This window comes from Heptranchias perlo, chromosome 5 (genome assembly GCF_035084215.1).
Source record: "Heptranchias perlo isolate sHepPer1 chromosome 5, sHepPer1.hap1, whole genome shotgun sequence".
NCBI lineage: Eukaryota > Metazoa > Chordata > Chondrichthyes > Hexanchiformes > Hexanchidae > Heptranchias > Heptranchias perlo.
The window spans coordinates 109,840,427-109,867,423 of record NC_090329.1 but is presented as its reverse complement, the minus strand read 5'-3'; the positions used below and the strand labels follow the sequence as shown (position 1 = coordinate 109,867,423).

Below are 26,997 nucleotides of genomic sequence, written 5' to 3'. Positions count from 1 at the left end.
ATTTTAATTCTCCATCTCACTCCCACTCCCTCTCTGTCCTCGGCCTCCTACACATTTCTGATGAAGCTCAACAGAAGCTCGAGGAACAGCACCTCATCTTTCTGTTAGGGACTTTACAACCTTCCGGACTCAACATTGATTTCAATAACTTCTGATCATAACCACTGCTCCCATCGTTTCGACAGCAGGTGCTGGTAATATTCTGCTGTTACCATTTACAGCTCCTCTAGACCCATCTTTTGTTTCTTTACTTGTCCCATTACCACCCTCCTTGCCTTGCACCATCATCCCTTTTGTCATTTAATCACTCCTGCCCTCCACCCTATCACAAACCTTCCTTTTTGTTCTTTCCTCCCCTCGTGAGTTTTGTACTTGTATGCAGTGAGTTAAAAATGCCCAAACCCATTTCATATGGGTCCCTTATTGATAGAGATATCCCACTGATCAGGATTGGATTCCAACTCTGTACTTAATTATTTACTTGAGAGATGTGCAGCCAGCTTCCTTCATAGTTTAGAAGAGTGACTTTTAAAATTATCTTGGCTGCCCAGTAGTTTTAGCTGTACAGAATTGGACTCCCCGTTGGAGAGCCTTAAGTTTAATTCCCAATTTAAACAGATACTGAAACTGAAGTACTCTGGCTGGGCATAGTTCACTAATCGCTTCATTATTTTTTTTTTGGGGGGGTGGGGGGGAGAATGTAGAGGGGAAGATGAATTGACCAAATCAGTTCTCCCTGTCCTCCCATCATAGAGTGATAGTGACAGCAGCTGTGGAAAAGTCTGCAGCAGTTCAGCCTGTCCTGCCCTTGATTGAAGAAAGAAGGGTGGCGATGGATGGCAGCAGTGGGGACTCAACGGAAGTTAAATATAAACATTCCATTCAAATCAGGAATGTTCTGTACAGCAAAACCTACACAATTCACAGAGATTGTATTTAATAATATCCAAATAGCAGACGATTGATCTTAGAATGCTGTTTCTGTAAACCAGGTTTATACAGGGACTTGTGTTGTCTATTTAATCCAAATGGACTCAAGTCCGGATGAAATGTAATTAAACAACAATAACTTGTATTTGTATAACACCTTTAGGTTAAGAACGTCCCAAGGCACTTTCACAGATAATCAGATGGTAAATGAACGCTGCGCTAGGGAAGGAAAGATCAAGATCAATGACCGAAGGCTTGGTCAAAGAGATGGGCTTTGAGGAGGTTTTTAAAGGAGGAGGGCGAGGTGGAGGGGTTTAGCAAGGCAATTCCACAGAGTAGAACCCAGGCAGCTGAAGACTCCGCCACCAATAGTGGAGCAAAGGGAAGAAGATTGCGTAAGAGGCTGGTGTAGTCAAGGACCATAATGCATTTGGAATAACACTATTGAAATTAGTCAGTCTTTCATGGGAACTTGGAGATGTAGAAGCTGAAACTTGATGATTCCATAGTTCCACTTCTGAAATTGGCCATGACTGTGTGACCACCATTTTGGTGGCTAACCTTTTGGTGAGCATGACTGGACACAAAAGAATGTGACTTGTTGAGTTGTATAAAGCAAATTTGTTGGTATTGACCAAATTTATAGTCCATTAATCATTAGAAGCACAGCTGCAACATTGAGAAAAGGGCCTAGGTTTTCCAATCATAACGCCTACGGAAACCAATTTAAAATGAATGGGCTCCTGTCATCGTTACACGCAGAAAACCTAGCTACGGAATCTTATGTAATGCAGAATCTTTTATGGGAATAGACAACGATGATCAACAAATTAAAGCAAAATTAGTTAGTAGACTGTGTTTTAGTTGATTAAATAATTTGCAGTTGAGTTATTGGTGCAAAATACTTATCATTTACCAGTTTGTCTCTGTTTTTAGGCTAAAGTAAATGGAAACCAAGCTGATTATGCCAAGGTATGTTCATCACTTTTGGTTTTATTATAATTGAAGTATATTTGTAATTTATTACAGAAATAAGATTAGTTGTGCTAATGAAAAAAACAATATTTTTTGCATCTCTGGGGAGCTATGAATTAAACATACATAATGGTTAAATGACAAATATTTTCCAGTAATTATATATAGATATAACACCTCCTTTTAAGTGTAAGACTGTTAATGGGGGGGAATTTCAACTCCCCTCCTGCACCCCCCCCCACCCCCGGACGAGTGGGGGAGAGGTTAAATTGCTAAAAATTCCGATTTTACCGCAGCGGGTTGGGGGTCGGCCGACTAACCCACTCTGGAGAGGTGGGTCAGTAATTATACATCCTCAGATTTTGACGGCCATTGAAATTTAATGTGGCCGACCAGATTTCCCAAGGCTCGGGAAACCCGGCGGCTGAAGGGAGGCAGTAACTGCCAGATCCAGCAGCTAAGTGCTTTTCCAGCTCTGCTTGTGGGCCAATGCTTCCCCTGGCCCCTCAAGCAAACCTGCCGCGATCTCTCCCTCCTCACGATTGGCCGACTCCCACCCCCCGAAATCAGCCGAGCCCTCCGCGAACGGCCAATTCCCCCCGCGATGCCTCCCCCCCCCCGCAATTTCCCCCTTACCCCCACAATCCCTCCATGCTCCGAGCACCCCCCCCCCCCCCCCGCCAATCTTCTTGATTGCTGAGGACCGTCCCCGGCTGCTGCCATCTACAGCAGCTTTCAATCTGGCCAGCTGCCAGGCAGGAGACGGAGTAAAATAATTCTAATGACAGCAGGACCTTTGCCTTCCCGGTATTTCCTGCTTTCCCGTCTGCTGACATGCCCCCGCCCTCCCTACTGCCTCCCCATAAATATCAAGGTCAATATTTTTGTTTGTGGTCAGATATTTATGAATAAGTAATATGTAGAGGGGAGGTTGGGTTCTATTAGTGTTTCCACAGCCCTTCCTCCTCTTAATCTCTCTCCCCCCTTCCCTTCCCCCCTCAGTCTGAAAGTTTCCTTAGTGAGCTGTACACGGCAACTAAGCTCAGTTATGGTAGAACTCAACAATGCGCTACCTCAGCCTTTTGTGAGGTGGGAGCCTCTATGCTCTGTGCATTTGTCTTCTTTCTTGTGTCTTTCCACCCCATATTAAAAGGACAGTAGAAAAACAGGGAAGTGGGGAAACAATAAGGGTCCCTCTGATGGCGCAGCAAATTTGTGCAGTGCATGCTTGAGCCATGCATACCAGGAAGATTCCAGGTTTGCTTCTTGTGCTATGCTGAGTTAGCTGACCTCAGCCAGGAATGCGGTGGGGGACGGGCAGTAGTGATGTAACAATCTACATCAGCACCTCTGAGTTAGGGAAAAAGCAGCAGACTTCCCGCCCCTGATAATCATTCATGATAAAATAATAAAATTTTGGTCTCCTTATCGAAGGATGGATATACAGACGGTGCAACAAAGCTTCACTAGATTAATTCCTGGGATTAGAGGGTTGTCCTATGAGGAGAGGTTGAGTAGAATGGGCCTATTCTCTCTGAAGTTTAAAAGAATGAGAGGTGATCTCATTGAAACGTAATAAGATTCTGAGGGGGCATGACAGGGTAGAGGCTGAGAGGTTGTTCCCCCCGGCTGGAGAGTCTAGAACTAGAGGGCATAGTCTCAGGATAAGGGGTCGGCCATTTAAGACTGATGTGAGGAGGAATTTCTTCACTCAGAGGTTTGTGAATCTTAGGAATTCTCTACCACAGAGGGCTGTGGATGCTGAGTCATTGAGTATATTCAAGGCTGAGATAGATAGATTTTTGGACTCTAGGGGAATCAAGGGAAATGGGGATCGGGCAGGAAAGTGGAGTTGAGGTTGAAGATCAGCCATGATCTGATTGAATGGCGGAGCAGGCTCAAAGAGCCGTATTGCCTACTCCTGCTGCTGTGCTGTGTATGAGAATAATCTTATAAATAACAGCCAACATGGCTTTGGAAGGAGACGATCCTGCCTGAAGAATCTCCTTGACTTGGTTGAAGAAGTTAATGTTCCAAGTGGGCAGTGGATAAGTCTATGACGTGATTTACTTGGATATCCAAACAGCCTTTGATCAAGTCCCTCGTGGAAGGCTGTTACTGAAGCTGAAAGCAGGGGGAAATCTAGATAAAACCTGGGTAAGGATAAGGGATGTGGCTGAAAGAAAAGAAGTAGCAGGTATTTGCTAGGGAAGTGATGTCGAGGTGGGAGCAGGTACTGAGTGGAGTGCCCCATGGGCCCAGAATACATTAAAGACTTACATGCAGAAACCCAAAGCAAACTGATCAAGTTTGCAGTTTCTAAACTGGGGAGGCTGCAACAACAGATGAAGCAGGCAGGGGCCTAAGAAAGGAGTTAGATAAAATTTGGAGTTGGGAAAATCAGTGGTAATGACTGAAATTCAATACAAGCAAATGCAATTTGACAGGAAAAATCAATGTCACAGGTACATTGTGGATGGTGTAGAAATAGCTAAAGGTGAAGCAAAAAGGGATCATGGTGTGATAGTAGATTTGGCATTAATTATGTCAAATCACTATGGGTAGCAATTAACAACAACTTGCATTTATATAACACCTTTAACATGGTAAAACGTCCCATGGCGCTTCACAGGAGTGTTATCAAACAAAATTTGACACCGAGCCACATATGGAGATATTAGGACAGGTGACCAAAAGCTTGGTCGAAGAGGTAGGTTTTAAGGAGCATCTTAAAGGAGGAGAGAGAGTTAGAGCGGCAGAGAGATTTAGAGAAAGAACTCCAGAGCTTAAGGCCTAGGCAGCTAAAGGCACGATCGCCAATGATGGGGCGATTAAAATCAGGGATGCGCAAGAGGCAAGAATTGGAGAAGCGCAGAGACCTCGGAGGGTTGTAGGGCTGGAGGAGGTTACAGAGATAGGGAGGGGCGAGGCTATGGAGGGATTTGAAAACAAGCGTGAGAATTTTAAAATTGAGGTGTTCCTGGACCAGGAGCCTGTGTAGGTCAGCAAGCACAGGGGTGATAGGTGAACAGGACTTGGTGCAAGTTAGGATACAGGCAGCAGAGTTTTGGATGAGCTCAAGTTTATTGAGTGCAGAAGATGGGGAGGCTGGCCAGGAGAGCGTTGGAATAGTGAAGTCTAGAGGTAACAAAGGCATGGATGAGGGTTTCAGCTGATGAGCTGAGTGGATGTTACGGAGGTGGAAGTAGGCAGTTTTGGTGATGGAGTTGATATGTGGCCGGAAGCTTATCTCAGGGTCAGATAGGACGCCAAGGTTGCAAACGGTCTGGTTCGGCCTCAGACAGTGGTCAGGGAGAGGGATGGAGTCAGTGGCTAGGGAATGGAGTTTGTGGCGAGGACCGAAGTCAATGGCTTCAGCCTTCCCAATATTTAGTTGGAGGAAATTTTTGCTCATCCAGTACTGGATGTCGGACAAGCAGTATGACAAATCAGAGACAGTGGAGAGGTCGAGTAGAATGCTTCATTTATCGCTCCGCCAGTAATGTATGCATCAGAAAATTTCATGGTAAGACTGTTCATTTTCTGGTCAGACTGCACTTTGACTAATGCCTCAATTTTTGGTCACCAAGACGCAAGGGAAACATTGATACCATGGAGGTGATGCAAAGAGCCATGACGCTGATCCCGAGCATCAGCGGGTTGAACAGGGAAAGACTGGACAATCTGGTGGACCATAGACTCATTCAAGACCCAGTTAGACAATGGGGGTATGCAAACCTTATTCTGGATGGATAAGATGTATCGATCTTGTGATTACAATGCAGTGACCCCTGCTGGAATTAATGGAGATTGATTTTAGAAAGAATTGGTAGATTAGAGAAAAAAGACAAAAATAGAAGATAATAATGAAAGAGGGGAGAAAAGCATCAGGTGCCCCCTTATGTGCACACTTGGATTACCAATGGCAGGGCATAAAGCTACATTGTGTTGTAAAGTAAAACTTTTAAAATTTTCCTGGCGCATAATATTTTACAAAATTAATGATAGCTACATCTGGTGTTGTGGATGAAGGATTTCTTTAATGCTGAAGCAACTGTAATAGGCCCAATCAGAAAAAAAAATTATTTGATATCAGTATTTTACATTTCAGTATTTGCAGCCAGAGTGGATTTAGTTTTGGATTGAATTTCTGTTGGCTATTAGCTACAGAATTGCTGTTTCTGCAATTTCCCGATCATGCAGTGTTTCGAAGCTGCATGGGATGTGCTTTAGACCTCTTTTCCTCTGCCTCATTGTTGGAGTTTAGCACTGATTGTTGTTGCAAGAGAATTGTCAAGTGGACAGTCCTAGTTTTGTAATGCAAGAAACCCTGTTGATTGTGGCAATAGACTGATACTTCAGAATGGCTGCAGCTAACAGATTGCTTTGAATGCTGACTCTCAATACTTTGATAGTATTCTCTCTAGTACAATAGCTGTTTAGGTCCCAGGGTACTGACGCTGTTGAGTAGTATATTTAAGTTACCTATAAGGCTGTTGCAATTTTGTGTGTTTAGTGTCAGAGATATCACTTTTCTTTAAAAAAAAATGTTAGGAAGGAGACTGAAACCCAAAGCACGCTCTCTTAAATTTCTGTGAAAAAATTGTTTTGTAGTAAGATTAACTTCAGGCTATCCAAGCAACACCCTTGTAATTATTTAGAGCATAGCATTTTAAAAGAAGAAGTGTGAGCTAGCTTTCATATTCCAACTCCCACAAGGAAACGCCAGCCTGGAGGGAGATGCATGAGGGATAGTAAACCAATTGAAGTCTTCCTTTTTGATGCTTGGACTTTGAAGACTGTAGGTATTTGAAACATAAATGCCTGATATCCAGGCCAAGTTGATTGATTTGCCCTGTGTTAACACTAGCCTAATTGAGGATTATATAGAATGCATTTTCACAAAATACAAACAGGCCACAAAAATGGCACACCAGAAATTGCTCTCCTACCCTAGCCGTACAAAAATGCTACGGCATCACTGTGACCAGTCTTCAAGCCATCCAATGTTAAATTACAAATGGAATGGAGATGCTTAGTGGCATGGGTGGACACGTGGCAGATGAAATTTAACGCAAAAAAATGCGAGGTGATACATTTCAGTATGTAGAATGAGGCGGGACAATATAAATTAAAGGGCACAACTCTAAAAGAGGTACAGGAATAGAGAGATCTGGGGGTAATGTACATCAATCGTTGAAGGTGGCAGGGCAGGTTGAGAAATTGTTTAAAAAATCATACGGGATCCTGGGCTTTATAAATAGAGGCATAGAGTACAAAAGCAAGGAAGTCATGAGGAACCTTTATAAAACACTGATTCGGCCACAACGGGAGTATTGTGTCCAGTTCTGGGCACCGCACTTTAGGGAAGATGTGAAGGCCTTAGTGACAGTGCAGAAGAATGATTCCAAACGCGAGGGACTTTAGTTACGTGGATAGACTGGAGAAACAGGAGTTGTTCTCCTTGGAACAGAGATGGTTGAGAGGAGATTTGATAGAGGTATTCAAAATCATGAAGGGTCTAGACAGAGTAGATAGAGAGAAACTGTTCCCATTGGCAGAAGAGTCAAGAACCAGAGGACATAGATTTAAGGTGATTGGCAAAAGAACCAAAGGTGATATGAGGAAAAACTTTTTTACACAGCGAGTGATTAGGATCTGGAATGCACTGCCAGAGCGGGTGGTGGAGGCAAATTCAATCATGGCTTTCAAAAGGGAACTGGATAAGTACTTGAAAGGAAAAATTTTTTCAGGCTATGGGGTGAGGGCGGGGGAGTGGGACTAGCTGGATTGCTCTTGCAGAGACCCAGCATGGACTTGATGGGGCGAATGGCCTCCTTCCGTGCTGTAACCTTTCTATGTTTCTATAAAGTTAATTTAATAATAAATGCTTACTAAGGGATATGCAGCAGCTTTCATTTGTCTATGGGCAAGAAGAGCACAAAATTCTTTGCATTCCAGGTAAACATATATTGTTGTACATCATTGCTGTTCTTTTTCTGGCTGTGGTATCCAAAGTCTTCACTAAATGGTCATGGCCATATTTTAATCAGGAGGGATATGATCCAGCTTTGAACAACTGGCTGATGAACATACCCTGGCAGGAAGTTAATACAGCTGTATTCAGATTATTACACACACAGTCTTATCTTATACTATAAACATTTCTTTGATTTGCTGGGAACTGCATCTAGAGACAAGTTCTCATGGGCTTTGCTGTCCTCATGAGGCACAATGACATATAAATAGGCTTCTACTCATAAGTGCAGGATAAACTACTTCAGGCATTTTATCGACAAACAGCACAAGTCTGTTAAACTCTGTGAAAGATGCACTGGAGATTCTCCCCTGAGATTGGGGACCACACTACACCTAGCCGAAGAGAGGAGTCCTGCATTCTAAGCAGATCCATTTGACTTTTCAATGTGGCAATTGCATTTGAGCTGCACTGGGTGAAAAGCTAGGAGAGGAGTTGGAATTCTTAAGAAATCTCTGCCCTAATTGTCACACTTGGCAACATTTCTGCTCTATAAAGTCTATATCTGCCCAGACTATTCGGCAGCTTAAAGAGAATCCTGTGCTGGATCTTCCTCTGAATTACAATCTGTTTCGGGGCAGACTAGCTACGGTTTCACATTGACGAGTATTAGGATTGCCCTATCAAAAACACACCAATGGGAGGAAAATCCAGGCCCCATCTTGTGCTCCTGCACTGAGTACAGCCATTGAGACTAGTGAAATAAATGAATGGTTTAATCTACGCCTGAGTCCACCTGAGCATCTTGTGCAACATTCCAATGATACATATCTGGTCAGGATGGAATTGGCGGATATTTTGTAGACAAATTTGATTAAATATTCCATGGTTTTAATGTTTCCTGTGTTACTGGGACCTTGGAAATGAATAGCCATTGACCATTTTTGAATTATGTAGCTAGGCATTAAGAAATTTTACTCGATTTTCATTTGTGGCCAGGGAAACTTTTTGCAGAACTTTCCTTCTGGTGATTATGTAAATTGTTGGAATCATTATTAGGGTAGATTGTGTGTGACCTGTGAAAGGAGCAAGCTTGAAAAGTCCTGTGATATTTTCTGGTACCAGGATTTCTTATGTGATCAGGCTGTCGGTTCTATATAGGACCGTGACTAGGATACAAGCAGTGGTGGTGGACTGTCTTCGTTGATAAAGATGGTGAAGAGCAACAATCCCAATCAGATCCCCACAGGTTTCCCCCTGGGATGGGACCCCATGCAGAGCTGCTTCTATTAATTACCACGCTCTGCCAACAAGAATGCAACCAATTCACTATCCAGCTTAAAATTTGCTCACCAATCCCACAGCACAAACCTTACTTAATAGCCTTAAGTGGGGGCACTTTATCGAAGGTTTTCTGGAAATTGACATACACAATATCCACTTGGCTACCATCCTCCACCAACTTTGGGACCTCTTCAAAAAACTAATTCAACCAAATTAGTAAGACAGGACTTCTGTTTCCAACGGCCACATTGGGATTCCCTAACAATCATAGAATCATACAGCACAGAAGGAGGCCATTCAGCCCGTTGTTCCTGTGTTGGCTCTTTAAAAGAATTATCCAATTAGTCCCACTCCCTTGCTCTGTCCCCATAGCCCTGCAAATGCAAATTTTTCCCTTTCAAGTATATATTAAATTCCCTTTTGAACATTACTATTGAATCTGCTTCCACCAACCTTTCAGGCAGTGCATTCCAGATCATAACAACTCACTGCATTAAAAAAAAATTCTCCTCATCTCACCCTTGGTTCTTTTGCCAATTACCTCAAACTGCAGCTCTTTCCAAGGGATTGTACAGTGCATTTCTAATAATGTTTTCTAACATCTTAGTTACAGCTCGAGTCTCCCCTTGTTGTCTCTGCTTATGCCATCTAATAATTTAAAAAGAATCACAAGTGGGTCTGTTTATCACAGAGAAAAACAAAATTCTGAATAATTTCAACTTCTGCAATTAATACTGCAAGGTCCTGGTATTTGATAGGGTTTCTGGTCCCGACTTGGAGGATTCATGTAGGCTTTGACTCCAGTGGAAAAAAACAGAAAGGAAGAATTGGTGATAGCTCTACACTGGCCACTCAGGAACTGATATGTAAATCTGTTTTCACCCTTAGAAAGCCTTAATCGTCCCAGACAGAAAGGAAGAACTTTCCCAGATGAAAGAAATGTTTTGTTGCTTTAAATTTGAGTGTTCAGTTTCCAAGATTTTTTTTAAAAGTAGAGGATTTTTCCTTTATTGTGTTCCAAGAAAAAGTTATTGGGGGAGACAGAAAAAAGAGCAACATTTTTCAAACATTAACATACTCATTGGGTTATTATGTATTGTGTTCACAGGATCAGACTAATTTTGTCTATTGTCACATGTAGTTTTTTTCCTCCTCAAAGTTTTACATGGTTGGTCAGTGCAATGTATTGAGGGGGTTTAGGTTGTTTGTTAGCTGTGGCCCAGGAAGGCAATCAGATGTTGTGGGAGTTTGTGTTTTTGGACTGGTGGTTTGCGTTGGGTTTGGGGTGAGGGCTATGCTTCTTCACTCCAGTTATAGTGGTCAGCACTACTCCTGTGGGAGGCATTGAGGCTCTAAGTGGCAGTGGAGGCAAAGCCATTGAGATCAGTGAGCCTCCAGGAATGGGACCATGGTGGCCTAGTATTTTGCCTGGTGCCATACTTCACCCATTCAAATTGACATATTTCCCATAGGTGCTTTGTTTACACATTAGTCAGAGAGGGTCTTCACCAGTAGAGAGATAGGTCCTCTTGCTACTCATAGTGAGAGTTGCTCTAGGCTGTGTGTTGAGGTAGGGGTGCTGTCGTGTGGTGAGATCCTGCAGGCACTTTTTGGGTTTCAGCGAATTAACAAGCCAGTTACCAATATGGTGCTCAGATCTCCATCTGGAACATTTGGAGTTGGGGATATGGCCAGATTGTGTGTAGCGACCCCTCCGACACTACACTGTCAAGGGGTGGAGTCTGTGGGGGGTTGCAGTAAGTTTGGCGTGTGATTTTGAATTGGCCCTTTTGCGTTCTGCTGCATGCAGACTTTGTAACTTTGGCCTCCGTGCCATTCACCACCACTAGATCTTGTTCACTAGCCCCTTCTAGACTTCCTGTCTCTTTAGGAATTTGTATCATGCTTTTTTATGCTTCTTTTAATAAAAGGAAGCTACAGCTTGACCATGAAGGAAGTGATTTATGCGATATATGAGAAGGGGACATTCTTTGGATAGAGGCTGTAAAATGGGATTCCCTGTCTCATGGGGCTATCTGCCTTACCTATTGAATGCAGAATATAATGTAATGCGAACACTGAGACACTTTATTGTATCCTTTACCAGCAGTAAATCTTATTTATGAGTAGCTGGACATTGTAGGAGTGAGAAGCGTAAAAGATGGCCAGAAGGTGCTGAAAGAAAAATTGATTTATAAGTGAAACATATACGTGGATAAATGTTACGTTTAGAAGCATAGCATGGTTACAGCACAGAAGGAGGCCATTCGGCCCATTGAGCACATGCCAGCTCTTTGTAAGAGCAATCCAATTAGTCCCATTCCCCCACTTTCCCATGGCCCTGCAAATTTTTTCCCTTCAAGTATTTGTCCAATTCATTTTTGAAAGCCACGATTGAATCTGCTTCCACCATCCTTTCAGGCAGCTCATTCCAGATCATAACTACTCGCTGCGTAAAAAAGTTTCTCCTCATGTCACCTTTGGTTCTTTTACCAATCACCTTAAATCTGTATCCTCGCATACTTGACCCTCCCGCCAATGGGAACAGTTTCTCTTTATTTACTTTATCTAAACCCTTTATGATTTTGAACACTTCTATCAAATCTCCTCTCAACCTTCTGTGCTCTAAGGAGAACAACCCCAGCTTCTCCAGTCTATCCACGTAACTGAAGTCCCTCATCCCTGGCACCATTCTAGTAAATCTTTTTTGCACCCTCTCTAATACCTTCACATCCTTCCTAAGTGGGGTGCCCAGAATTGGACACAGTATTCCAGCTGTTGCCGAACCAGTGTTTTATAAAGGTTCAACATAACTTCCTTGCTTTTGTACTCTATGCCTCTATTTATAAAGGCCAGGATCCTGTATGCTTTTTTTAACTGCTTTCTCAACTTGTCCTGCCACCTTCAAAGACTTGTGCACATATACCCCAAGGTCTTTCTGTTCCTGCACCCCCTTTAGAATTGTACCATTTAATTTATATTGCCTCTCCTTATTCTTCCTGCAAAAATATATCACTTTGCAATTCTCTGCATTAAATTTCATCTGCTTTGTGTCCATCCATTCCACCAGTCTGTCTATGTACTCTTGAAGTCTATTATTATCCAGTTACTACACTTCCACGTTTTGTGTCATCTGCAGATTTTGAAATTGTGCCCTAGTATACCCAAGTCCAAATCATTAATATATATCAAAAAAAGCAGTGGTCCTAATACTGACCCCTGGGGAACACCACTTTATACCTTCCTCCAGTCCAAAAAACAACCGTTCACCACTACTCTCTGTTTCCTCTCACTTAGCCAATTTTGTATTCATGCTGCCAGTGCCCACTTTATTCCATTGGCTTCAATTTTGCTGACCAGCTTAATAGTTGGCACTTGATCAAGCGTCTTTTGAAAGTCCATGTACACAACATCAACCACATTACCCTCATCAATCCTCTCTGTTACCTCATCAAAAAACTCAAGCAAGTTAGATAAACACGATTTGCCTCTAACAAATCCGTGCTGGCTTTCCTTTATTAATCCACACTCCAATTGACTATTAATTTTGTCCCCAATTATTGTTTCTAAACCACCACCGAGGTTAAACTGACTGACCTGTAGTTGCTGGGTTTATCCTTACACCCTTCTTCGAACAAGGGTGTAATATTTGCAATTCTCCAGTCCTCTGGCACCACCCCCGTATCAAAGAATGTTTGGAAGATTATGGCCAGCACCTCTGCAATTTCCACCCTTACTTCCCTCAGCAACCTAGGATGCATCCCATCCGGGCTGGGTGACTTATCTACTTTAAATACAGCCAGCCTTTCTAGTACCTCCTATTTATCAATTTTTAGCCCATCCAGTATCTCAACTACCTCCTCTTTTACTGTGACTTTAGCAGCCCCTTCCTCCTTGGTAAAGACAGATGCAAAGTATTCATTTAGTACCTCAGCCATGCCATCTTCCTCCATGCGTTGATCTCCTTTTTGGACCCTAATCGGCCCCACCCCTCCTCTTACTACCCGTTTACTATTTATATGCCTGTACAAGACTTTTGCATTCCCTTTTATGTTGGCCGCCAGTCTATCCTCATACTCTCTCTTTGTCCTTCTTATTTCCTTTTTCACTTCTCTGCACTTTTTATATTCAGTCTGGTTCTCACTTGTATTACCAACCTGATATCTGTCATACGCCCATCCACGATGGCCCATGGCCAGAAAGGCTGGACTCCGGGGCACCAGGAGTCTCACTCACTCACTCGCTCACTCCCTCGCTCACTCCCTCGCTCACTCCCTCGCTCGCTCACTCACTCTCTCTCTCTCTCGCTCACTCGCTCTCTCTCTCTCTCTCGCTCTCTCTCTCTCTCTCTCTCTCTCGCTCTCTCACTCTCTCTCTCTCTCTCTCTCTCTCTCTCTCACACACACACACACACACACACACACACACACACACACACAATGGCTTGACCGGGAAGTGTTTCTACACAATGTAAACTGACCCATAAGTCTGGCTAGAGCAAACTGGCTCTTACATGTGATGATAATGCAAATAAAAATGGGTGAATTGTTCTGTTTGGGGGCGGCATCATTCAATTTTCTTCGAACAAACATGCAGCTCCGGCAATGGCATTAAGCACTGTGATTTCATGTGTCCCCAGATCGTTGGATTATTTTTCGGACAGTCAAACACTGGCTATTTTGACTAAATTATAGAATGCGCGGCTATTTTCCGGTCATTTTTATTGAAAGTTTGAATTCTGCAAATAAAATAAAGCATTGTATACTTTTTGTCTGAAGATGCTGTATTCAATGAGAACATGCCTGTGGGTGTACGTTTCTGTTTAACAGTTGTGCTAAAGTAGTTTTGTTGCAGTGATGTTCTGCAGCTATACGCAGGGCAGTGACGTTAAAGTTTTGACTACAATACCATATACCTGCTTATTTTATTCACAGGGAATGATTTTTTCTAGTTTGGGTGCGAACCTATTTGTGCAATATATTTCAACAATTTTGTGTGTTTAACTGTTTCCTCCAAGTAGATTTTATATTATTACAGAATTGAAATGAATATAAATGCACTATAAATTGAAGATTGTTAGGGGGAGAAAGTTTCACCAATTGGGGCTGTTTTCTACACAATCTCTCTTGTTTACATGATAGATCAAATAAAATCATGGAAGTGAAAAGCCTAACTCTGTGGATGCCCTGGCTCTCCTGTAAGCCATGAAACTGCATTTTCAGTTACAGCTTGGAAAGTACAATGAAATATAAGAAGCCTCTTTATATTTGTACAAATCATGTCTTGTTGCTGTTAATTAGGAATTCTCCTTTTAGCTCAAACTCTACAAAGAAGTTATTGGTCTGCTGTCTTTATCTGGCTTCAGTTTTTTGTTAAATCTAAAACTTTATTTTTTAGTAGCAAGCTATCCATAATAAACTAAATTTGCTATGTGTGTTGCACACTCCCTATTTGGGCATCGCCAGTCTGAGAGTCATACAGTCCCGCACTACACACTTCAATGCAAGATGGAGCCTCATAAGCTCCAGGAGCTGCTGATCCCTATATCTATTCCTACAGCATCACTAATGCAGGTTGAGGGAAATTCGCATTGTCCTGAGTTTTTGTGGGCAACACCACAGGAGATCTACTAGTGTAGAGAATAAAAGGTGAGATGCATTGGTTTATCCACAAATAAATTGGTGTTGTTGAATCATATGGAACAAGACACCATCATCTGGTTTACATAGTTCACTACTGCAGTGCTTTACCTTTTGACGTGAGCTGCTGCTGAGTCATTAGGGGTTTTCTTCTCACCAATTTTCTTCCCTATGGGAGCCAGGTGATCAGGGTCTCACCAAGAGGCCATTACTCATGCATGAACATTTTGTCGGCATACTATTTGATCATGGACAGCACTGCCTAACTTGACCTGTCCTCACACAAAACTCCACGCACACTTGCTTCCAATATGGGACATTGACTAGGGATCTGGAGTGCAGACCTAGCTGATTTTCCTCTTTGTAATCCAAAAGTTCGGTGCCCAACTGTGGTGCCCTTACTGCAGATACACCAACATACAGCAGTTCTCTCACCAACAGTGCTGACAACTGATAATCAACTTCAATGTACGGAAAGTGTTTGTGACATCCAGGTAGCATCAGGAGAAATAGCATTTACGTTTACTTATGTAGCAATGATGACAGACTGACTATCTAAACCACGCTAGCAGTACAGGCCGGGGATTAAACTAGAGACTTTCCTAATCTAAACCGGTCCATGCAAAACCTTGTCTGGCCCAGAACTGAGCTTTAAACGCACATCCTATCCATCATGAAGAATGTCTATTTCCATCTGTGCGACACTGCTTGCCTCCATCCTTACTCAGCCCCTTTACTGCTGAAACTCTTACTCACGCTTTTGTCACCTCTCGATTCAATTTCTCCAATTTCTCCCTTTTGCTGAAACATTAATAAGCAAAAATAAAAGTTGAATTTTGTTCTCAAAATGACATTAGTACAAAGGCAAGAATCAATTCCAACTTCGAACACCAGATGCCAGCATCAAGCACAGCATTGCTTGATGTTAGAGGCAAAACTTTACTCTATAATGTGCTTCAACTCCCACTGTCAGAAAAGTAATATTCTCCTCATTTCTGGTCTCCCATCTTCCACCCTCCACAAACTCCAACTTGACAAAAACACGGTCGCCTATCCCCTGTCCCACTCACCCATTACCCCATCCTTCATGGCCTTGACTGACTCCCTGTCTGCCAAATTTGAGCTCCTTGTCTTCACATCCCTTCAGGTCTTTGCCCCTCTCCATCTCTACAACCTCCCCTAGCCTTACATCCCCTGCACCCTTTGATTCTCTGATTCTGGCCCATCAAGCCCGTACTGGCTCTTTGTAAGCGCAATCCAGTTAATCCCATTCCCTCGCTCTTTCCCCGTAGCCCTGAAAATTTATAGAATTTAAAGGTATTGTAAAGGCATTGACAAGTGCCAGGCAATGATCATCTCCAACAAGAGCGAGTCCAACCACCTCCCCTTGACATTCAATGACCTTACCATCGCCAAATCACCCACCATCAACATCCTCGGGGTCACCATTGACCAGAAGCTTAACTGGACTAGCCACATAAATACTGTGGCTACAAGAGCAGGTCAGAGGCTGGGTATTCTGCAGCGAGTGACTCACCTCCTGCCTCCCCAAAGCCTTTCCACCATCTACAAGGCACAAGTCAGGAGTGTGATGGAATACTCTCCACTTGCCTGGATGAGTGCAGCTCCAACAACACTCAAGAAGCTCGACACCATCCAGGACAAAGCAGCCCGCTTGATTGACACCCCATCCACCACCCTAAACATTCACTCCCTTCACCACCAGCGCACCGTGGCTGCAATGTGTACCATCCACAGAATGCACTGCAGCAACTCGCCAAGGCTTCTTCGACAGCACCTCCCAAACCCACGACCTTTACCACCTAAAAGGACAAGGGCAGCAGGCACATGGGAACACCACCATCTGCACGTTCCTCTCCAAGTCACACACCATCCCGACTTGGAAATATATCACCATTCCTTCATCATCACTGGGTCAAAATCCTGGAACTCCCTTCCTAACAGCACTGCCAGAGAACCTTCACCATACGGACTGCAGCGGTTCAAGAAGGCAGCTCACCACCACCTTCTCAAGGGCAATTAGGGATGGGCAATAAATGCTGGCCTCGCCAGCGACGCTCACATTCCATGAACTAATAAAAAAAGCAAGTTGTTGTTGTAAATCTGCTGTGTCCTTCGAGTCATTTGTTTTATTTCCCAAATACAAAAGCATTGAGACGAGCCACCGAGACTTTGTCGGCTCTTGACAGCTATTTTCACCAGTGGAATCTTTTGCTTTGTGTTCTGTGTCTCTTCCAATCATTTGGGCTGTAAAGGGGAATCCATTCCACTGCGCTTTTGCTCTTGATGGTCTTGACGACATTTGGCCTATTTGGTTCTGTTTAAATGCTTGAGTTTTTTCTCAGTGCTTGAAGATTTTTAAACTCTTAAATTATTTAAAATAAAAACATCTTCAAATAAACCTCACCTGTGCCAAAGAGATTGGCAGCAAAAAAAAAAGCCTGACCAATCTCTCTGCACAGATGAGTCATGACTGGGAGAGCTACAGAGTTCCTTCATCTCACTAAACACAGTAAGCTTCACGCTACAATCTGATTTACAGTTCACTTCATTCAGAACGGAACCATTTTTGACAGTGTGGATGGGAATTCACTATATTTAATGCAGTGTGACTATGTGGTTAAAAGGCAACAAATATTTTAGATTAAATGACATTGGAAATTTGATGCCACGCGTTAGCGCAGATTGCTTAGGGGAGACAAATAGGTAAAAAAGGGATAAGACTAATCTTGATACAGAAAACTGCTAATAAGAGGACTACTTTGGTTACTAATGAATATCTTTCCTTTACTCCTTTGTGTTTCTGGATGTATAGTATGAAAGAACATGCTTAGCCTGTCACCATTATTTGAACAGAGGCGATTAGGGGTGATTTACTAGAGGAGTTTCAAATTATGAAGGAACGAGTTGATATAAACAAACTGTTTCCAATAATTGAGGGGTCTAGAACAAGAGGACATAGAGAAAAGGTTAAATGTAAGAGATTTTTGACAGCGATTTGGAGATACTTTTTTACATGGAAGGTTGTGAGGCTGTGGGATACAGTACCAGAGTTAGTGATTGAAGCAGAGACTATGTCAACAGTTAAGAATAAGTTAGATAGGTGGTTGAAGGAAAGGAGGTTAAAGCGATATGGGAACAGGGCAGATACATGGCTACTGCTCTATGGAGGATAAACCCCAACACAAACTGGTTAGGCTGAACGGCCTGTTTAAGAACATAAGAACATAAGAAATTGGAGCAGGAGTAGGCCAATCGGCCCCTCGAGCCTGCTCCGCCATTTAATAAGATCATGGCTGATCTGATCCCAACCACAAATCTAAAGAACACAAGAAGTCGGAGCAGGACCCGGCCACATAGCCCCTGGGCCCTCTCCGCCACCCACAGGGCATTGACCGATCCGAACTCAGCTTCATGTCCAATTTCCTGCCCGCTCCCCATAACCCCTAATTCCCTTTACTTCGAGGAAACTGTCTATTTCTGTTTTAAATTTATCTAATGATGTAGCTTCCACAGCTTCCTGGGGCAGCATATTCCACAGACCTACCACCCTCTGAGTGAAGAAGTTTCTCCTCATCTCAGTTTTGAAAGAGCAGCCCCTTATTCTAAGATTATGCCCCCTAGTTCTAGTTTCACCCATCTTTGGGAACATCCTTACTGCATCCACCCGATCAAGACCCCTCACAATCTTATATGTTTCAATAAGATCGCCTCTCATTCTTCTGAACTCCAATGAGTAGAGTCCCAATCTACTCAACCTCTCCTCATATGTGCGCCCCCTCATCCCCGGGATTAACCGAGTGAACCTTCTTTGTACTGCCTCGAGAGCAAGTATGTCTTTTCTTAAGTATGGAGACCAAAACTGTATGCAGTATTCCAGGTGCGGTCTCACCAATACCTTATATAACTGCAGCAATACCTCCCTGTTTTTATATTCTATCCCCCTAGCAATAAAAGCCAACATTCCGTTGGCTTTCTTGATCACCTGCTGCACCTGCATACCAACTTTTTGATTTTCTTGCACTAGGACCCCCAGATCCCTTTGTACTGCAGTACTTTCCAGTCTCTCGCCATTAAGAAAATAACTTGCTCTCTGATTTTTCCTGCCAAAGTGCATAACCTCACATTTTCCAATATTATATTGCATCTGCCAAATCTCCGCCCACTCACCCAGCCTGTCTATATCCCCTTGCAGGTTTTTTATGTCCTCCTCACTCTCTACTTTCCCTCCCATCTTTGTATCATCTGCAAATTTTGATATGTTGCACTCGGTCCCCTCCTCCAAATCGTTAATATAGATTGTAAAGAGTTGGGGACCCAGCACCGACCCCTGTGGAACACCACTGGTTACTGGTTCTGTGTTGCAATTCTATGTAAAACTATACACTACACTTTTCAGGTGGTGAGTACGTTCACATTTTTGATAGCTCGTCATTTTGTTGTTCTACAAATCCCTTCACATTCTAGATTGCCTGTGAGTGTCATAAATATGTGCAAACACAAGCGGTGGCTTATAGTAAGTACCAATAGTTTACTTTAACCTGATCAAAAAATGCTGGCCTTTTCATTAAATAGTTTTTCTTTTCTAACTTTTTTTTACATTTGTAAGTTCTGTGAATTACAGAAAGAATCATTCTCAGGTTTCAATTCAAGCATAGACTGCGATGGGTTAGTGTTATAAAATATGCAGATATGTAAAAGTAAATTTTATTCCACTGACACTATATCGTCGTTATAGGCACTTTCCAAAAACTTTATCTGATTATTAGTCGTCAGTACTGTTGGCAAAAGAACAACTGCAGAAATATCAAAATAAAATTCCGTTTATTTCCCTTTCATACCCTGCTTCTGATGCAGAGGGAACCAGTACATGTTCATGTAATCTGATATTTCTGGAACTAAAGAAAAAGTTCATATTGAAATGTGGTACACATAACAACTGTTGATAAGGACTGTACAGATAAGTTATTAAGACAGCTTTTAATTGGATATTAAGAAATAATGAATCCCATGGGAAGGGAGATGAGGCCTCGATAATGTAATAGGGTTGCTCCATCAGGAAGGTGCCACCACCCCTGTGCATACCCTCTACTATTTGCAGAATAAAATGGAGGAACTTTGTAAATAGGATTTTTATTAAAAAAAAGGATAGTAAGTAAAATGTAGATGGTTGTGGTAAACCTTATGACCTGTTGTACTTGCCAAAGGCATTTGACAAAGGTTCACATGAAAGGCTATTAGCCAAATGCAAGCTGTGGGAATTTCAGATAAATCTTGGGTATGGCTAAGAAATTGACAGAAGGGTAGAAAACTGTACTCATTAGAGGAGTTACATTGGAGTGCCCTAGGGATCGGTGTTAAGAGCACTACTGTTTCTAATTTACATCAATGTAAATTGAACTCAGAAACCCAATGCAAATTGATCAAAATTGAAAACGATACTAAACTAAGGGCCAGTGGAATATGAGGAGGCAGATCAGAAGTTCCAGTATCAGCTCGAGAAAATATGTAAGTGGGCAGAATAATGGCAAATTAATTTAAATGCTTATAAGGAAAGAAAAATGGACAACCCATGTACTCCATGAATGCTGTTGAAATAGCTATGGATTTAGTTGAAAGAGAACTAAGAGTCGTAGTAGACTCAATGCTCTCAATATCTCCAATCAATGGAGAGCGGCAATCAACAAAGCCAATAGAATGTTGACCTTTATAGCCAAAACAGTAGACTACAAGTCAGAGGAAGTCATGGTCAAAATCTGTATAGTGTTTTGGTCAGGCCTCACCTATCACACTGATTCCAGTTCTTCTCACTGAGATACAAGGGAGACACTGAAACATTTGAGACAGGGCAGAGAAGAGCCACGAGACTGATCACCAGTGTCAACGGGCCTGAGTTATGAGGAGACACTGGAGAGATTTGGACTTCTCAACCTTGTAAGGAGGTGTCTGAGAGGTAATCTTGTGGAAGTATATAAGACTAGTTGATCATCCACGGTGTTGCACTTAGTCAGTCAAGACCAGACGTCTTCAAATGAAGTGAAGTTAGAGGGCGGGGGATAATTGGACCGGGACATACAATAAATGTCTATTTTAAACTCAGGCATTCTACCTTTATTTTTATATTTCCACTGTAAATTCCTGTGTCCACATTTATAATGGCAACTGCCAGTGTAAACTCGTCCTGCTGTAATTACACCCTCCCTCCAGTGGTGGCGCTGCAGTGCATTCACTGGCTGAGGGGTGTAATACAGTGTGATAAATTTAGATAGGGCAGTTTTCATTATAAATGTGGACATTGTGGATTTCATAATGGAAAAAAATGAAAGGAAATGAACGCAGACCTAAGATTTATACTATAGATAGATAGGTAACAGAATGGACAACGTAAATCCTGAAAACTACTTTAAATTAAATTGTGAGAGTAAGACCAGAGGTCACAGGTGTAAGCTCATAAAAGGCAAATTTAGGACTGATATCAGCAGATTCCTCTACGCATAAAGAGTGATCAATACATGGAATGGATGAACAGAGGTGGGCCAAATGGCTTCCTCATCTGTGATTATCTTGTGATCTCTAACTTTCTTTAAAAATCCCATTTGGATTGAAAGCAAAGCATGTTACAATCACTTTGTTCAATTCTGAATGCCTCAAAACATTGATTTGTTTTGTTTGATCGTTACATAACACAATTGTAGAATTGTAGAGGAGTTGAAGTTGAGCACAGTGTTAAGCAGCCCTGCCCTACATATTAATACTGTTGACTTAGATCGGTCAAAATGAAAACAAATTAGTATTTTTTGTTGTGCTCCGATTTTTACACCTTGTTTAAGCTGTAAAATATAACAACAATGTGCATTTATATAGTGCCTTCTAACATAGAAAAACATCCCAAGGTGCTTCAGAGGTGGGAGGAAGAAAATGGACCATCAAGCCAAAGGTAGAGGGCTACCCAAAAGGTTTTTAAGGAAGGTCATAAAGCAGTTGGTGATGGTAGAGAGGCAGTGAAGAACAGAGAATTCTGTAGGGGGAGGCTGTAGTGCTGGAGGAGGTTATAGAGAGAATGAGAGGCGTACCCATGAAGGGATTTAAACAAAAGAATGAAAATTTTAAATTTGAAATGTTGAAGGATCAGGAGCCAGTGTAGATCATTGAGGACGGGGTGATGGACGAGCAGAACTCGGTGCGGAATAGGATACGTGCAGCAGAATTTTGGATGAGCTGAGGTTTATAGAGGATGGGAGGCCGTCCAGCAGAGCATTGGAGTAACCGAGTCTGGAGATGACAAAGGCATGGGTGAGGTAGGGCGGAGGTGGAAGTAAACAATCTTCGTGATGGAGAGAATATGGGGTTGGAAACTCAGCTCGGTCAAAACCCTCTTTAAAAGGAGTATGTAAAAGAATCACCATAAACCAAATGAAACTGCTTACAAGCATCTTAAGGATTGATTATTTTAAGGTTCCTGATTCAGGTGAAATACAGCTGATTTTACTAAAATTAATTGATATGGAATATGTTAATTGGAAGTAAATAAAAGTAACCATTTTGATGAATAATTTAATCATTCAGATTTTGTAGACCATGAGCATAAGAAATAGGAGCAGGAGTAGGCCATACGGCCCCTCGAGCCTGCTCCGCCATTCAATAAGATCATGGCTGACCTTCAACCTCAACTCCACTTTCCCGCCCGTTCCCCATATCGGAAACTGGGTGTGTTTCTTATGTCTGATTAAATTGTTTTTTTTTTCCTTTGAGCTCTCTTCATCTTGTAATTTTCCAATAACATTTTTAAAAATTAGTAACTTTAATTTTTGTGAACACTCAGGTTTCTGGAATGTTCCTTAAACACATGAAATTGCTTTGCACAGATGTGCATTTTAACAGTTTTCTGCTGTATTTAGAGCCAGATAGGATTACTAATGGCAACGTGTCTTAAAGTTCCTCATAATGCACTGTGGGTATTTCTTGGCAACTGTCTGTGAAAGCTTTATTTTACAAGTGAGAACATTCAGAACCTGTTGATTGAACTGATTAATATGTTTGTCTTTGCTAAAGTTATTAAAAATGGGACTAGTACGGTTATGTGTATATGTTCTGTCACTGGGTGTGCTGGATACAAACTGGACAGTGTTTTTTAAATGACTATGCAGGTACATATTCTGGACTTGCGTTCTATGTGCGAGCACTTACCCAGATCCTTTATTTTTTTTCTGCTTACTGTAGTTGCATCGAATAATCAAGGCTGGAAAAGGTGTGAGTTCATCTCTTGATTTATGCCATTACCATGGAAACCAAGCATTGGAAGCCCTCCGATGCTTTCCTACTTCTGAAGCCAGATCAACTCTGGAAAACATTGTTTATGCTGTAACCAAATTCTGACTGGTAGAATTGCACAGAGAGAAATCAAACTCATAAGTCTGTGCGGATAAGATGTCAGTGAGGCCGGGTACTTTATCCTTCTTTTAAAAATTAAGATTTTGTACCAATCAAAATGTTGCAAAGTGATGGAGAAAGGTTCTGTTCTTTTTAATGACTGTGAAACGAAGCAAGTTAGCATGGGTTTCCCCCCCCCCCCCCCTCCCCTTGTATGGCTGCAAACAAATTTACAGAAAGGTCAAACAGTTTTCCCTTGTCATGCCAGAAGCACACTGGAGGCAGCAAGGGCAGAAATAATTAATGAGATTTGCTGCTGTGACCTCAGCAAATGGACAGGAAATAAGGCCGTATTGATTGGACACAACCCGGGATGGCGCCATGGTGGTGGCCTGTGGTTTTTCCCTACACTTGGAGGACGGGGGGGAATGAGACTGCAGGTGTTGCAAGAAACACTTCATAACCTGTCTGATAGATCTGCCATGTCAGAATAATAGTCCAATTTATCACCATGCAGGGCAATTTTAGGATAAAGATTCTGCCAGAGGCCGTGCAAACAATGTAGTAGCTTTAAAAAAAATAGTGAATTTTCTAAGCTCCTATTTGTAAATTGTGAAAAAGATGTTAGTTTGATTTTAAAATGTCAGTGGAAATTTGTGCAGATTGTTGTACCTTACACATATACAATCAGGATTTGATTTTTTTTCTCACCATCTTTTGTTACTGTTGATTTGTTCTTTAGGGATTCCCTGTGTATGGGGAAAGTCCAGGTTAATATCGTCAGACAGTTACTTAACTGTGTAATGCTACAGTAGTAAATAGGTAATTTGTTTACTTCTTGATAAAACTAGTAAATGCATTATTTGTTAAACTGTACATGCCTGTTTTACATCCAAAAACAAACTTGCCTTTTTGTGATTGTATCTGTTGATGGCTCCAACCAAGGTTGGAGTATGTTTTTGTAATAAATTGCAATAAGCACAATGTATGTGTCTCATGCCTGCGTGCTCTTTTCATTAATCTTGCACCTTTGTCATGTTCATGCTGAGAAAAGCAATTGAAAATAAGTTTCTTTTTAACCTTAGGACTTACAAAAGTCTTGAACAGTGCAGCACACAATGACAGTAGCAGTACATGGGATATCAAGTCTGTAAATTGACACTGTCTCTATTTTGTTCATAGAGATGATTTTTGTGGTTTGCATTCATGCAACCTGAGAGCACCGTTGACAAGAAGGCTGAGTTTACATAAATGGTCTGGATTGGGACTAAGCTACCTTTCTTCCTTCTGTGGTGTAATTACAGCCCAACTTTAATCTGAAGACAGCTAGCACAGCAAGCAGATTTTATTACAAGGTTCACTCAAATAATTAGTGTGTTTACTTTCTCCAGATTCCTGACCATAAAAGCATCTTACCATCGAACTCCGGCTTCTTTTTGTTGCCCTCTCTACGCCATTTTGAGCAGACTAAGAAAATAATTAAGAAAAGTAATTTTCTTGAAAGATAATGTCAGCGCAGCCATTTTTGTTCTCCAACTGTAAGGCCCTCCATGTTACTGTGTGATTGGACAGTCAGATGCCCCGCAGAGAAAGATGCCAGGTTGTACCCTTTAAGTTTACCTCCTTTGTTGTAGAGTCACATTTTCACAATGCGGATGTGATCTCCTCCTTTAGTGTTGTCTTAGTCTTTTGACTGGAGATTTCTCCCATTCCCACTTTTTTCCTTTTAGGTTTGAGCAGGAATGAGATGCAGTCTGTCTGGGTGATCATCCTTTTTACCCACGTCTGATTTCCTCCATGTCCAAAGAGTCCCTCCTGTAAGCCAGAAAGGCAGGGATAATGGCATCTAGTTTCTTATGCATAAAGCTTTGCACTGATCAGTGCTCAGATACTGCAGTCCTGATATACGCGAAGCAAAGAATTACAATGATAAATTCTAGGATAGGTGAAATTTGGCCATTAGCATAATAGGGAAACTTCAGTAAGGCAGAAGTACTGCCCTGCACTTCAATGTTAGCACAGACAAAGGGCCAATTCATGAATACTTTCTGCTACAGTAGCCATCAAGTAGACCATTTTACTGTACAGAAACTTCAGGTTACATTTAACTGTTGATTCAAATAGGGATAGATTTGAGCTTATGTAACCTATTAAATTCTCCCTGTTTCCCCCGCAGTTGCTACATTAGGTACCCATCTTAAGGGTATCAATAAGATGTGATCTCACTGAGTCTTTCCTCTACCAGGTAAATGAAAAGTTGTCATGTTGAGACATACCTGAACATTCCAGGTGCCAAAGATTCTTTCCGTGTAATAGGATGACACCCATGCCCTCTCTGCTCCAAAGGGCAAACCTCAGATGTTTTCAGTTGTAGGCAGTACGTGCTCAAAGCTTTATTGAGGTCACTTTTTCAGAAGGACAGAACCCGTTCCTGTCAGGTCCCCGACTGTGGCCTCCTGCCACCAGATGCCCACTCCCGCCTGCTGGCCGGGTAGTTAATCTGGCCGGGTGACAGGCGGGACTCTGGAGAGATTTATTCAGATAAAGCCCTGCCATTAAAATCGGCAGGGCCTCCACGTCCCTGACCTTGCCAGGTTCGTCGCCTGCTACCGGGCTCTCGCACACCCTTCCGACTCCCCTGTAAAAATCGAGGCCATAGTGCTTGCTCACTGATCCAAGAATTGTAAAAATTCTCAAAGCACCATACACAGGTTTCACACAATGGCACAACAGGTGTTCAGATGATTTAAACCTGCATAACAGAAATGTGAGATCAGCGTGAGGCAAAAAAAAATCTTAATTTTTCCATTTATGGTATTTCTTCTTACTAACTCATTTAGTCAGTCAGTCTTGTTATGTACTTCTACTGGTTAAGAGCTATGAGGGGAAAATTGCTCTGGTCACTATGTGTAGCAACATTGCAAATGCATTCAAAAAGAACAGCCTAGAAATTCCAGCAGTGCCATTGTAGCAGGGCGAGATTTCCACTAGCCCCTCTGGCCCTGCCTTCACCCCATCCCATACCCTGGGGGCAGGGTCATTTAAATATTCGGCAGCACTCGTCCTGAAAACCCGTTAGGACTTTGGAGCGGAATCTTGCTGCTTTGTCGATAGGGGAAAGGTACCTAATACTTCAGCTCCCATCACCCAAAACTTTCCCAGACCTGACACTTCACCCACCCTTGTGGTAGATGCCAAAACCAACCAATCACCTGGCTAACTTGAGGGATGGAAAGGTTTTTAGTCATTTCTTGTCACTTCAGAGGAACATTAGCCACCAGTAGATCGGTAACAGCAGGAGCCGAGGCAATGCAGTTTCATGATGCCAGTTGTAAAATCCAGGCCTGTCACAGAATCTCTGCCACTGGCAAATATTAGCTCACGTGGGCATCCAGTCATTAGAGCTGACACACTTTGTTCCATCCCAGTGACTGAGGAAAAAGAAGCATTTACCCCAAGAACTGAAGAGAGTGGAGCAACAAAGGAGGACAATATGAGAAAAGAAAGAACTTGCATTTATATAGCACCTTTCACAACCTCAGGACAACCAAAGCACTTCACAGCCAATTAAGTACTTTCTGAAGTGTAGTCACTGTTGTAATGTAGGAAACACAGCAGTCAATTTCCGCACAGCAAGGTCCCACAAACAGCAATAAGAAAATGACCAGCTAATTTGTTTTAGTGATGTTGATTGAGGGATAAATGTTGACCAGGACGCGGGGTGAACTCCCCTACATTTTTCAGAAAGTGCCGTGGGTGCTTTTGATGTCCACCAGAGAGGGCAGACGGGGCCTCGGTTTA

The 26,997-nt window shown here is 42.2% G+C and overlaps 1 protein-coding gene across 5 annotated transcripts in view; it reads left to right on the top strand.

Annotated features, from left to right (window-relative positions):
• pdss2 (prenyl (decaprenyl) diphosphate synthase, subunit 2) overlaps nucleotides 1-24,193 on the top strand; it is a 230,916-nt gene extending 206,723 nt beyond the window's left edge. For 3 of the 5 annotated variants that reach the window (XM_067984978.1, XM_067984977.1, XM_067984975.1), the window contains 2 exons: nucleotides 1,867-1,902; nucleotides 23,047-24,193. In XM_067984978.1, coding sequence (XP_067841079.1) covers nucleotides 1,867-1,902; nucleotides 23,047-23,202 — 192 coding nt within the window. In that variant the 3' untranslated portion in view covers nucleotides 23,203-24,193. The remainder of the gene's footprint in view (nucleotides 1-1,866; nucleotides 1,903-23,046) is intronic. The other 2 variants (XM_067984979.1, XM_067984976.1) reach the window with 1 other exon arrangement.
• The last annotated feature ends 2,804 nt before the right edge of the window (nucleotides 24,194-26,997 follow it).